The sequence below is a fragment of the Chelonia mydas genome, chromosome 16, assembly GCF_015237465.2.
Source record: "Chelonia mydas isolate rCheMyd1 chromosome 16, rCheMyd1.pri.v2, whole genome shotgun sequence".
Lineage (NCBI taxonomy): Eukaryota > Metazoa > Chordata > Testudines > Cheloniidae > Chelonia > Chelonia mydas.
In genome coordinates this window covers 13805399-13819482 of record NC_057857.1, presented here as the reverse complement: position 1 = coordinate 13819482, position 14084 = coordinate 13805399, and the positions used below count along the sequence as shown (strand labels likewise).

The window sequence follows — 14084 nt, the reverse complement described above, 5'->3', positions numbered from 1 at the left end:
AGGCAGGTGCGCCGCACTGTGCCGCCAACACAGAGGTGGGAAGGAGGATTATCCCAGGGTAGAGCTCTCCAGTCACAAAGAGCGGTAATTATGCAACCCCTATAGCTACCATCTGCAGGAGGGACTGGCTCCAGCCTTCTCTTCATGGTGCTGGATCCCCAGCTGCCATTATCAATTCTTGGAGCCACTGGCAGCTGGTGAAATTTAGTGCAATTTTAGGCTCCTCTAATTGATGCCAGGAAACAAGCTTGACTGAAAGAGCACAAAGATGATAAAGCCACCCTTGCACTCCCTCTCCTCTGTAGCACTGTGTGAGCCCCAGCCAAGAAGAATCTAACTCAGAAGATACAGCCCCGTTCTCTATAGAATGAGACTATTTGGCATTACTGGGGTGCACTTCACATTCATATCTGCCAAGATTAACTCCTAGTGCATTTATCTGTGTGTCACATTTACAGCCCAGGATTGGCCAGTACTGTACAGTTTGTTTCAAGTAGCTACAGTTTTGTGCCTACTTCAACTGCAGAAGCATTTTCCTCCTAAATATTTCAGGCTGTGAAATGCTCCCTTCTATCAGCAGTAAAGCAATGTCTGCAGGCTTCCAGAATGCTGCTGCTGGGACACTTACAGTTTACTCTGTACAGGTCTCATGTAATGATCTTTCCAGCACTAGAAGGATCTTAGTTTAAGCCTTCCTCTAAGGAGCAGTCTGGAGTTTGTTTGGAACTGTTTCTAATACTGTGCGGCCATACCGAGCAGAGCACAGCTGAAAACAGACTTTTCACAGTGGCAAGGCAGCTGTACAGTGTTTTCAGCCTCAGCCTGTATACCACCAGCTCCAATGGGTCAGTCGCCACCTCTTTACTCCAGAAAATACCCTCCGCAGTTCTGTAGGATTACGAGTTTAAATTTAAACATGAATTCTGTAGTGCTCAAGGAGACAAAGCTCCACTCTGTACTGGATGTAGCACATGGGCAGAATGAGAGTTAACAGCATTTCTCCAAAAGATGATCCATTTCTACAGAACCCTCTGTGCTCAGTCTAAAGGCTGGAAGGAGTAATACTTGGCCTGCTGTGCAGTCCTGGGACCACACTCTCTCACTTTATACTCACACTGCTGGGAGTGTTTTAGAGCACGGTGCACTTATATTCTGCTTCTCAGCCATAGCTCTCTAAGCACTTCACAATGGTAGGTCAGCCACCCAAGCTGTATCCCTAGCTCCAAAATGGGAATCAACTCACCGGGTGGTGCTAGTTTCTGCAAGCACTCCCTTAGCAATTATGAACAGGGAACGCACTGTCCTGCCAATAGGACAGCAGAGATCCAGCTAATGAGACTGTCCAAGAAAGAAGCCAGTAGCTGAGAATGTGTTCCTGATCTATTTTAGTGCACTGGTGCATGAGAGAGAGATCATTAATACACAGAGCCTTTCTGAGAAGCAGTTCCAAGTTAGTCTGAAAGACACAAGTGCCCTTGCTTGAATAAGTACCACTAAAGAGCATTCTGGTAGATGACAGAATCCAAGTGCCATCACGATTCAGTGGATCACACTGCTAAAGCCAGCTGCTGTTTAGAAGCATTTGTCAAGGCAGGGACCCTTGGCAGCAGGAAACGTGGACTCTCACCACCACCATCAGCTGTGTACAACTTAGACAGGCCTCACGCACGCATAGGCAGCAGTCATGCAACTTGTTGAATGCACGTGTATTTATTGTAACACAGCCTCAGCACAAAGTGTAACACTTGAGCACGGGAGTGTAATTACAATCTGTACAGCATCCTCTAGACAACACAGACACAAGATACAACATGCAGCCCTAGAGGCTCCACAATAGATTCAATGCTGGCTGCAGCAGCTAACAAAAAACAGCTTAAAACACTGAGAAATCCAACAGTGGCTCATTCTCTGACCCCCCCTGCTACCTGGCTGGGTATAGACAAGGATCCAGGTAACCAAGACAGTAAAAGAAACACATTAAACCAGTTACAGGAAAAAATATTTTTAAACAAGAACTTGCTGTTTGCAGCAAACATTTGGTCTAAAAACCTGTGAAGGCCCCATTTCAGGAACTCCCTCCCCCCACCTAGTTTCACTTGCCTGCAGTGAGACAAACAGCAGCCCCCTTCCACCTTTGTTCATCTTTTATGCTAGGAACGTGTGGGCTTCCCAAGGCCACAGTCACACGCTGGACCTGGGCTGATGAGGTGAATTCATTCTGTTCCCACCACCAGCGCCACTGTGAGCATGCAGCGTGGCTCTCCTCCGAGACACCCTGCGAGGCTGGTCCAGGCACGCTCGAGCTGGCCAGATAAGCCACGCCAGCCTCGCTCTGCCCTACACTCGGTGTGTCTCACCCAAGGGCTTGCAGAGCCCTTCCCAGAGCCATGCTGGATTTTGCAGCCACCTGACTGATTTACAGTGGGGCCAACTGCTAAATCCAGATCGGTCATTTTGAAAAGCAGCTTAGACATGAAAAATGGTGCTTGCCATTCTCTGTTCATCCCGCCCCCTGCCCCTTCATCCTACCCCATTGCTTGGCGGCTGAATTAGCAGAGGAGGTTGGGGTGCAAGGTATTCCCATTCATTAAATGAGCCACTGTACATACCAAACAAGATCTGCCCTAGAAAGCTAGAGCAAGCTCAGCACTGCATTGCATGTGGGAGTCTGGATGCTCGTTTGCAGGCAGCTTGGTTCAGTGAGGCCACCCCCACAGCTGGGGACTGTTCAGCCAGGCGCCTTCCCCAGTGGGACTGGAAAAGATTTAGTGTAAGTCAAAAGATGGACATTTTGGCACAGGTGGGTTAACACCAGGCTTCTTGCAAGTGAATGGCTTGGCTTAGAGGTTCTCCCTCACTCCTAGTGGGCCCTTCCCCTCTCCTCAGGCCCATGGGTGCAGGGCTGGGCCGGGCAGTGGTGTTTGGAGAGCAGAATATGGAGATGTTACATTCTGTAGCTATGAAACGGAGGCAGGGGAACATAATCTAGGCCAAACCAAGACCCTTGGCACTTGCTGCAGAACTGACCTCTGTCCAGCCTCCACCACTCGAATGGAGTCTGACTGGTTAACACCCTTGATTTTAAGCAACTCGTAACAGAGCCCTGCAGGCCTGGTACTTGTCCACAGCTACAAGGCTACCGGGAACTAGCACAAATGGAAATGGCACAATGGGAAGCCAGTGTGGAGCTGCTACTCGTCTTCCCACCTTCTTCACCAAGAACACGCAGAACAGCTGAACACAGATGCAGGCAGCACGGGGTCACAAACACATGGCTGACAGTGGAAGAGAAATGGTCTCTCTGCTGTAATTGGGGCTGCGAGAACTAGAACAAGAGCAAATCGTGGAGGACGCCTGTGACTTGTGCACCAGCAGAACAAAACAAAGGCTACAAGCCCTTGTGGCTTTAACCAGCTTCAAACAAATTCGGGTTTCTCTAGTCGCAACGTTACTCACTGTGAACAAAACAATGTCTCTTCTTTATACATTTGACTTCCAAAAAAAGTGCTCAGAACTGCTCCGGAGGAGCCAAGTTAGGGCCAAGCGCCACCTGCAAAGGAGCAGAGATTCAACTCACCGAAGGCAGACTTGGGCTACTCTTGAGAGCAGCCAAAGCAGCAGGAAGTTCAGGCCAAACTTCTTTCCACGGAAGTTTTGTTTGGAGACGGTCTCCCCACCACAGCCTTATGCACGGAGGGTGTGCAGGAGCTGGGTTACGGTACGTTTCTTCTGACCAGCCGCATCCTTATAGCCAAGCCTAGAGTCTGCATGAGGTTTTACATTGTTATACAAGGACAATGGAGCAAGCTTATGCCCCTGGGGGCACCTCCACCCCCAGAAGGAAAATCTCCTCTCTAGTTCTCTGAGGTGGACTATGTCCCTTGTTCTTCAGTCCAACGATCCCCCGCTTTTCCAGACACACAGGGCTGCAATCGCATACCTCTACCGCTTGGTGCAGCGCGGCTCACACAGCCCGCGTCTCGGCCTCTATCTTCTGTTCCCCGTGCAGGCTCTCCAGTTCCTGCACCTGCGCGACGTTCTGGCGGACAGGGATCTCCGGCCCTCCTCCATACAGCGTGTTCAAGTAAATCCACGTCTCCTCAGAAATCTGCCCATAATCAGCTCCTGAAAAGCACAGCAGCAGCAACAATGAAATGCAACTGGGTCTCCGTTTACTGCTCAAGCCCGAGGAAGCCATGCTGGGGTGGGGAACAGTGTTGCAGCTGGGAGCTATGCGAGGAAGGGAATCTCTCCCCTTGCTCAGATAGCGAGGAACAGTGAGGCAGGTGAAAATGTGACTTTAAAAAACTCCTTCAGTGAGAGAGGAGTTGTACTTGCAAATACACTAAGCCAGGGTGAAGGCCAGTTGTCCGAATGGCTGGGCAGTGCCCGGCAAGGAACGCTCACTGTAAGGTTCACTATGGACGGAGGGAGCTATAAACTTCTGTGTCTTGTAGCCAACATGATATCCTCCTCCTCCCAGAGCAGTGGTGTGTAGTGCCACCTGCTGGTGAAGGCAAAAGTGAGCCATTGGCAGCTCACCTGACACAGAACTTAGCCATCAAACCCTTTGTGGCTCCAGGAAGTTGCCACATTTCTTGTTTCCCATGAGGAATTGAAAAGCAATGCAGGGCACACCTCACCACTTCACCTTAAAGCACTGCCCACGTGTGACAGGGCTCACACTGAATCTATGTCCTTCACCAAAGAGGACCACGTTATCAGCCCATCTTTCTTATGTGCAACCAGGAAGGGACGGCCTGAAGGGGCACAGCACATGGTAACCAAATACCCACTGACCCCAGCAGCTCTAGGCTTTCCTGGACAGTGAGACCATGCACTCTAAACAGGTTTTCAGGTTTATCAGGCTACAATTTCTTCCTCAGGAGCTTTTTTACTGTCTTTCAGACCAGTGATGTTATGTATCGAGCATTGTCCGTCTGCACAGTGCTAATGGGTAGGTCCCTACTCCAATGAGCAATCAGTCTGAAACGACACACAGTCAAACCCATTCAGGCCCCTCTGATGCACAGGAGGAAGGTCCCACCCTCAGTGCAGACTGACTTTAAGCTGTACTTGAGGAAAAGTGCAGTCAGAAGAAGTTAATTAAGTGAGTGAGGTTTGGCCAGCCAGGAAAGGAAGGGAGTTCTAAGCACACGGTCAGCGTGGAAGGAGACCAGAAGATGAGGCAGGGATCTAAAAAGGACATTGAGTAAAGGTATGTAGGCCCCAGGAGTGAGAGCAGGGATGGAAGCTGGCTCACAGATGTGGAGGAACTCTAAACTTGGAGGTGATGCAGAAGACGAGGGGAGTCTGTGCAGGGAATCAGAGGGGCAGGTGACACAGTCACGGTAGCAAGAGAGGAAGAGGATTTCAGCTGCAATATGTTTTACATACTAGGGAGCCAGACAAGACATGCAGACAGAGGCAGCGGCAAGGGTGGAGGCACGAGATGATCAAGGTGTGAACAAAGCTTCTCGCACCTGAGATGGAGAAAAGCACCTGGATTTTGCAAGAACCTGGACCATGGCAGGGAAGCTGGGAATGGAAAGTAAGAGGAAGATGAGACAGAAGCTGCAAGCCTGGATACGAGGGAGGATGGTGGAGGCGGCTAGGGGGACAGAGAGAATGAGAGGAAAGAGGGAGTCCGAAAAGCCAGTGGGAGATACAGCAGGAGATGGCAGAGGCAAGCCCAAATAGAGAGGGAAAGGCAGATCTGGGAGTCAGCACAAGGAGATCAGCCAACCGTCAGGCTTTGTGTTGAGCGCAGGCAGAGTGACAATCAATGACAAATGGAAAAAGGAAGTTTCCAAGCCCCTTCCCCACAGGACCAGTCCCCCAAAGGGACAGCAACACACACACACACAAGCATGAGCCTTACCCTGCTTCACCTGCACGTGTCCACCTCCTTTTGTGAGTGCAATCCTGCTGTTGTCAATTGGTCCGGGAGGCTCTGTAAGAAAGGATGTAGATCAGGGAGCCAGACTCCTGCTTCTCCCCCTCCACTGCTAGTCTGAGCAGTTGGAAGCCCAGCTGGGGCTGGGGGAGGAGCGAGAAGAGGATTTTGCCCCAACGATCACACTAAACAGAATAGCAAAGAGCTTTGGTTGTGTATGATGGAAATCAAATGCAAAGATACTCTGCAGTAGCTGACGTCCAGGAGAGCGATTGTCTGAGAGCTCCAGAGATCTAAAAAGCAGGGCACTGACAACCAATACACAGCACTGAAACAAAGCTTCTCCTCAGCTCTCTGCTGCGGAAGGCACTAGTCACAGAACAAGCTAGGAGACACCAAACCTCAAAGACCAGTAACATTCTGGCACCAGCCCAGGCAGCATCTCATTCAGCAGCAGGAGCGTGGACTTCTGAAAAGCAAGGAGACCTCAAGGCTGTTGGAAACGAGAGGCAAGCCCCAGCTCATGGGGCTAGGTCGGTCTGCGCTGGTACACTCCAGATCCTCCCAAAACAGAGGCATGCCCTTTCACCACAGGAGAAAACAGACGAAGGGCTCATGGAGTGTAGCTACCTCACATAGACTGAAATGACCCCACGTGCTGTAACAAGCTGTTCATGGAGGGAGATCTGATGTATGGCAGTGCCAAATGCAACCCATGGCCAAGACTTCCAGGTTCCCTTCCTGAGGCCTATCTCACCCCTGCTCTCCCAGGCAGGCAGTGCATCAGAGTTAACACAGTCGACTCCTGGATGGGAGGCAGCACTTGACGTCATCTTGCAGTGAGCCCCGGGCTGACTAAGAGGTGGCACTGATCCATCTTGCTCTCTGAGGACTAAAGGAGGCCATTGTACCGTGAGAATTTGGGCAGCATGGTCAAAACCGGGGACTGGGAGTCAAAACTGCTGGATTCTCTTCTACTCTACCACTGACTCCGGTGTTGCCTTGGACAATTCTTATCCTCCCTGTGCTTCAATTTCCCTGTGTATCAAAAGGGGATTGTAACTTGCCCACTTCTGAGCCTCAGGTGAAAAGCATCATAAATGCAGAACTGTATTCTACAACTGTGGAGTAACACAGGATTCCCCCAGACAAGCTGTGTTCCCTACTAACCCCAAAAAGAGAGACTCAAGTCTGGATTCCTCCAAAAGATCGCACTAGCCCTCACAGCAAGTGACAGTATGCAACTCCAACCATGGACTGGAAGAGTCTTAAAGAGCTTCAGGAAGCCAGATCCTCACTGGGTAGGTCTACACTGCAATGTAAGCCCCAAGGTTCAAACTCAGGCTCAAACCTCACCCCCCTCCTTCTACACACAAATTGCACTAACCCAGGGCTCAGACCCAGGTTCCCAGGACCCAACAGAGGTGGAGGGTCTGAGCTTGAGTCAAGCCAGGACCTAGGATTCAAGCCCTGTTGCTTTGCAGTGTAGAAGCAGCCCTACTGGACTCACGCTCTAGGAGTCTTCCAAAAATATTCCACAGTTCACACAGACTTTCTTCATCCTCCGGACTGTGAAGTTTTCCCGCACTGTACCACAAACAAAGGGCTAGAGTGGCCACATTTTGGGAGGGCACTAGGAAGTCTAGGATAGGAGTGGTTGGACTTGGGCCCATATCATGCAGTGTAGGCACTGAAGCCCCAGGTTGGGACCCAGGATTCAACAATTCCTAACCTGGGGTTATAAAGGAGCGTGGACGCTCAAGCCCCAAGTTAAAACCCCCAGGGTCTGCTACCTCAAGTTGTACTAACCTTGGCTCCCACTGCAGTGTAGACATACCCCCTCTGTTTTCCTCTCGACTTTGCCACCCTAAGAAACCAGGCACAAGCGCTTGAATAATGTGGCATGTTGTACTTAAATGGGATTTCGATATGCCCTGTCCCGTCCTTACCATCTCAATGGCTGGATTTTCATTGAGATTCAACCCACTCCCCAACCTTGAAGTTTCTTTTCCTGTAAATTGCTCTTTTGTTGACTCTCTGGGAAATAGCTTGAATGTGGCTGGGGGGAAGAGGCCGTTCCCCTTTCTTTGCTAGCCTAGTTTTGGTTGGTTCATTTATAGGCTAAGTAGGTACGTTGCCTACAGAAGACGTACACGCAAACAAGCAAGCTTAGGTACACCATACACCCCACCTCTAACAGGTTCCGGAGTCCTCAGGCTCCTTACCATTGTCCTTCCCCTTGACGAAAGACTCCCACTCACGGAACCACTGCATGCTGATACAGTAGATGACACTTGGAGACTCCTCTGCCTGGAATGCCTTGTTCAGCTGGAGGCCAAGGAACAGGAGAAGGGAAATATTCCGTCACTGCTGAGGTTTGCGATAGGGCTTTCCAGTATAGGTTGGAAAAACTTCACCACTCTTCAGGATTACTCATCTGTAACCACACACCCCATCGCACCACCACTACCATAGCAATCCACCTGCTCCCACTTGCTAAGCATGTGGAAGTCCTTAGATTGCGCTCCAACCTCAGGCCCCCATGCAAAGCATCACCCTCGCCCCAACTGATGCATGTGCAACAGGGAACCCAGAATTAAATCTCCCTGCCATGGTGCAGATCTTGTTCTGGGAGTCAGAGGGGTGAGATCTCTCCCACTCATCTGTGGTGGGGTCTCCACTTCTGACCCCAGCCCTTGGTTCCCTGCTCTAGCTCTTTTCCACACGCACCTTAATGAAGGTGTCAATCTCAATCCTCCTGCGCTTGGCCAGGGCTTCGATCTCCACCTGGCAGACCGAGCACACATACAGATGGTTCACAGCAGGGCCGCCCCCGAACCTGAGCCCAGGAGGAGAAGGAAAGAGGAACTGAGAGCTGGGTTGGCAAGGAAGAGGTTAACCGCCCTGAGCCCGGCAAGTCAATAGGGTGGATTCTCACACTACTCTCCGTATCCAGAGGTGACTAGGCCTGGTTATTTTAATGAACACCTTTGCCTCCGCCCTCCATGGTGTAGATCAGAACGGTCCCACCTCTGTGATTGCTGGGATAATGGAGAATACAGCTCGTTTGCTGTCTAGATTAGGGGCTCTCACATTACACACTACCAGGCTCCATCTCTCCAAAGGGAAATCCCCCCTCAGGATTGAGGGCATAAGAATCACCCTGGAGATCAGGAAATAGCCTCACCACCTTATAGACAGCATTGCAACAGCATATACAATTGCTTAGGTGTATTAGAGGGAAGCACCATGTCTGGCCAATGCCAGAGGCAGGATCCCACACCTTATGGATGTGGCCTGGCAAGTCTACGTTGTTCTCAACCACGACAAAGCCTCAGTTGTTCCAAGGCACTGTGGGATGAGGAGTACGCCAGCTTTCCTCACCTGTTATACAGATACTCCCACACAGTCTGCGGCAGAATCACCACCAGGTCATCAATGTAATGGTATTTATTGGGCGGGATCCCTGCAAATCAGAACGAGGGGTAGTTAAATTGGGTACTAAGTAAGGAGCAGTGTTTTCCCCAACAATGGAGGAAGACCAAAAATTGATGGTAGGTATCACTCCTCTCGCCAGTGGGTGAGGAGTGGGGCAAAGAAAGGAAGGAGGCGATGGGGAGGGGGCAGGGCTTTCTCAGTGGGGAAAGCTCAATTATTGATCTAAGGCAGCTGAAGCCTTCAGGCCAGGCCCCACTCCCGCACACTGGCTTTTGGAGAGTTCTTGGTTTGACTAGAGGGTTATAAATGCTCCTAGGGAGAAGGACAGAGTGAGCTTTTACCAGTCTATAAAGGTTCCTGCTATCAGCCCACCCCACCCCTCCCAAAACACACACTGAACACCAGCCTTGCTGCTAACACAGTAGTAAATGGCAGTAGGTGCAGGTAAAGAACCAGTAACCATTTACACTCCCGCAGCTGCATTTACCCTTCCCTTCCCTTCGGAAGCTGCCCCATTGCTCAAGAGTTCACCTCCTTCACCCTATTAGCTTTCTAAATACTTGTTTGAAAACAACTGATGAAGTGAAAGTGATGGTCTCCCAGCACAGCATATCCCTCCAGGCCCTTGATCAGCGGGACAATGATCTAACTGTCATGTTCCTGAGCGTGCTGAAGTCTCTGCCAATGAGGCAGATTCGACTGCAGTACACGTTACACTGGGAACGGAGCTGGGGCTTTTATCCGGATGCGTCAATGTGTGGGCCAGCAAAAGGTGCAGCCGGAAACTTCCCACTGCTGAGTGAATGCTACTATTCCCAATGCAGAATGCCTGGCCGCTTCCCCTCACCTCCGTGTGCACACAGGAACGTGTGGTTAGTAATGGGACCAGGCTCCGCAAAGGTGTTGAATTTGTTGAGCCACTCTCGAGAGATATAGAACTGGAGCAAGGTGGGTTCCTTCATGGTGGTAAGGGACACTACCTTCTGTCTCTCCCGCACAGCCTCCTCGCTGCTCTTCCTTGAGGAGGAAAGGGGAGAGAAAGTGAAGCAATCCCCAGCATCTGACCCCTTTATATGTTAACAGCACCGACAGACAACTCTAGCCAGGGTACCCACTCACCTGTAGAACAGGACATAGGCCTCTGCGTTCTGTACCACTGTCTCATGGACCTCAGTGACATACTGATCGTCAAACTCATACCACTGGCCATTGATCACGTTCTGGCAGTACGCGATGTAGTGCCCACCTGTAACAGAGGGAATGTAACAGCACTGGGACTCAATACAGAAAGAGGAATCAGGCCTGGAATGATGTCAGCGACCGAGCGGAGATGAATCCTGGGCTGCTGGCCCAGCAAAGGGAAAAGCCGTGTGTTGCAGAGATTTTAGTATGGCAGGCCTGACAGGAGGGATGGATTCTGGCGCTGTGTCAGCTTGGAAGGGGGCTGCAGGTGCAGCGCCCATTTCCATGTATTCAGTTCTACCCTCCTGGACAGGTTTCCCCTTGCTGAATGAGAGAAAACGCTTCCAGGGGCCTCGCTGGGAAACAGGTCTGAACCAGCGCAGCGGTAGGGTTGTCATGATGGCACAGGAGATCTGCGAATGCTGAGCAATCCGCCACTCCAGCTGGAAACAGGTAGAGCCTGAGGAAGCCTAGCAGTGCAGGAGTGAGCCTTCTACTGCATATTGCTGCATGCACCCGCATGGGGCTCTAGGCTGCCCTGGAAAGGGCTATTTCGTAGGCAACAGGGAAGGAGGAGGAGACTGCAGACATTGGGACCAGGCTGGGACAACAAGAAATCTGAGGAGGTTTAAAAAAGAGGATCCCGAAGTCTCACTGGGAAACCCTTGTAGGAACATGCAGCTTGGACAGCATCAAAGCCAACTCCACTACAAAACAGGCTTGGCATGTTGCATGCAGCGCCTGGGGAGGAGGGTCACGGTGAAACCCTAATACCCTGCCCCTGCCCAAAGACCAGCAGCAGGATACAGCGCTCAGAGCTCCAGGCTATCCCAGACACACGGATCAGACCCATCTCGCTCCCAGGCATTTCAGGGACAGACACGCCAGGAAAGGAGGACTTACTGCCTGCTGTGCCCTGATGGCAGATGACAGACAAGAGATCGTAGGTGGTGATCTGGGAGACACATTCCTTGGCCAGGAAGGGGCGAAGGTCCAGTCCTTCCAGCGGGAAGGAGACGTGGCTGTTGATTTTGAAGGAATACATGACCTCGTGTCGGAACCGTTTCAAGTGGATGCACAGGATCTAGAGCACCAGAAGGAGAGGGCACAAAAGCATGTTTCCATGGATACCCAAATCAAATACAGTTTCCTCTCTCGACCCCCTCATCTTTACATGAATTTCCTCATGCTGTGGTCACTATAACCCGGCAGAGGTGTTGATGGCCCATCAATTGAAGGTCACTGGGCCCTTTCTGGTCTGCTAATAAAATAGGACTTTGCTTAAGGCAAAACAAAAAAATGCTATTTTCAATTCTTGGTTCAGCAACTCTTCCCTTCCCACCCCGCAACTAACAGTGGCAACCAAAGGAGACGGGGGAGACAAGCCGCCTCTACTCACCTCAGGTAACCGGAGAACTTTGCAGTATTTCACGCCATTCCGCAGTCTGAGAGAGAAAGGGACAAGTCCCCCATGAGAACTAAGAACGGGGACCCGAGGCTAACTGGGCAGGTCACGTTTTGGGCCCAAATCCTTTGAACTCCATGGCAAAGCTGGAATGGACTTTAGTGAGAGCAGCCTCCCACCATGTATCAGAGCATAGGCCACTGGCCTCACCTCTCCATTCTCCTACAGTTCTCCTCAGTAACCCCTAAGTGCCCCTAATTCACTCCCTTCCCTTACCACAGCCACCACTTTTCCTCCCACTAGCACCAGGGTCTCCAGTGGCCCCGAACCAGGGCTTTCAAGGTCACTTTCAAACCTAGAACTCAACAACTCCCAGTTTAGCAGGCCAGTAGCAGAGGGGACATTCAGCCAGGGGCAGGAGAGGACAGTCAGTTTGGGCAGAGAGAGGTTAGTGGAAAGAACACAACATAGAGGACACAAACTTACTTTTTACACCGTTCACAGCTGTACATGTTGTCCCCTGGTGAGGGAAAAGAAAGGCATTGCAACATTACTGACAGCAGGAGCCATAGGGCTGCAGCCCCAATGAGAAAACAAACTCTCATCCCACGTGCGGAAGCCGGGTAAAGTGCCTGCCTAGTAGAGGTAAAGCAGACCCAGCCGGGACTCTCTTTGCCACCCCCAGCTCAACACAGACATGGCACAGATGGCAGCCAGCCACCACGCATGCAACGCGGCGGTGTCTGCCGAGGTGGAAGGGAATCCGCTTAGCCCTCCCACCAGTGGTTAGTGTGTGGCTGGAGCAGCCTCTTCTCCCCAGGTAAAGCAGGGATGGGAGGAAACATGCTCAAAACCCTCCTTTCCACTCCCCATATTAAGACAGGGCCAAAATGTGTTCAGTCCCTCTGCTCTCCATCCCAGGCTAATGACACAGGAGACTGTTCTGCAGAGAGAACTACACAGCCTCCTTCTGCCCCCTCCGTGAGGGCTCCTGGTGAGGAACCTCCTACACGAACACAAAATGCAAGTCTAGCACTCCTAGGTGTAAGAGTCGGACTGAGGTTACCCGGACTCCTCAGCTGGGCATGCAGAGTTGTGGGAGAGTCTCCTTGGAACATTTCTGCCCTGTAGAACTCATCCCCCACTTGCAGCGCCCCCAGGGAACAACCTGTTGGGACCAGGACCCTGGGAAACATCTAAGGAGTCCCCAGCCCAGGTTCAGTGGCACTCCCTGCAGGAAGGATGAATGTGACCCAGACTGGGTCCAAAAGCGCCAGCATACAGCACAGTCCCTGCTTTGATCTCCCTGGTGCTGCAGCCAGTACATGGACTGGCTCCATCTCACTGTCTGGCATAGTAGCCAAAGGCCCGTTTATCCTCCCTGAATACAACAGAAGGAGGAGCCAGGGCAAATGTTACAAATTCAACCAACCGGACGATTTACTAGAAAACACCACAATACCCTGCAAGCAATGCAGGAAACGAGTGGCTCAACCCCACCCCCAAGCAAGCGCAGCTGAGCCTGGCAACCCCAACTTGTTCCTCCTGCCCAGGACGGTCCTTGTGTAGCACGAACATTGGGCTACGGACTCCCACTGCACACACAAGAGAACGACAATCACGTCTGCTCTTTGCTGAGCCCACCACACCCTGGTTCCAAACTGCAAACCCTGCCTGAGCAGATGGTGAACGCTCATTCCTGCCCCCAAGGGAAGCTGAAACAAGAAGTGCACTTCCCAGCCAGAAGCTTGGATTTGTTCCAGAAACGCATTTGGAACGGTTATCGACAGCTTCCCTTGGGGGCGGTCAAAGAAGACAATATACGCCAGCCCTCCCCAACCTCACCTTTCAACTCATCGGCAGCAAAAAAGGCAGCAAGACAGTCCTCCAGTGTGACCACGGGACCCCAAAACCAGCTGGGGATACAGGACACCACAAACCTGCGGAAGGGAGGGGTCATGCAAGAAAGAAATGTGAATGGTACTGGCGATCTATGCACTTTGGCTTCTAAAATTCCCCGGTGGCGTGCTGCTTTATGTGAATCGAGCCTGGAAGATCAGCTCAGGAACACAGTAACAGCATCCCGCAGCATTATGGGAAAGTGCTGTTTGTTTCTCAGAACTGGAGTTGATACTGGTATCTCCCACGCCAAGAAGGGCCAAG

The 14084-nt window shown here is 51.4% G+C and overlaps 1 protein-coding gene across 42 annotated transcripts in view; it reads right to left on the bottom strand.

Annotated features, from left to right (window-relative positions):
* Positions 1–1694: 1694 nt before the first annotated feature.
* The window catches only part of USP20 (ubiquitin specific peptidase 20), a 37766-nt gene continuing 25376 nt past the window's right edge, over positions 1695–14084 (bottom strand). For 30 of the 42 annotated variants that reach the window (XM_043530214.1, XM_043530204.1, XM_043530209.1 and 27 more), the window contains 11 exons: positions 13767–13861; positions 12408–12441; positions 11916–11961; positions 11420–11600; positions 10454–10580; positions 10182–10351; positions 9281–9362; positions 8627–8735; positions 8122–8224; positions 5882–5953; positions 1695–4125 (listed from right to left, as the gene is read on the bottom strand). In XM_043530214.1, coding sequence (XP_043386149.1) covers positions 3965–4125; positions 5882–5953; positions 8122–8224; positions 8627–8735; positions 9281–9362; positions 10182–10351; positions 10454–10580; positions 11420–11600; positions 11916–11961; positions 12408–12441; positions 13767–13861 — 1180 coding nt within the window. In that variant the 3' untranslated portion in view covers positions 1695–3964. The remainder of the gene's footprint in view (positions 4126–5881; positions 5954–8121; positions 8225–8626; positions 8736–9280; positions 9363–10181; positions 10352–10453; positions 10581–11419; positions 11601–11915; positions 11962–12407; positions 12442–13766; positions 13862–14084) is intronic. The other 12 variants (XM_043530205.1, XM_043530191.1, XM_043530202.1 and 9 more) reach the window with 1 other exon arrangement.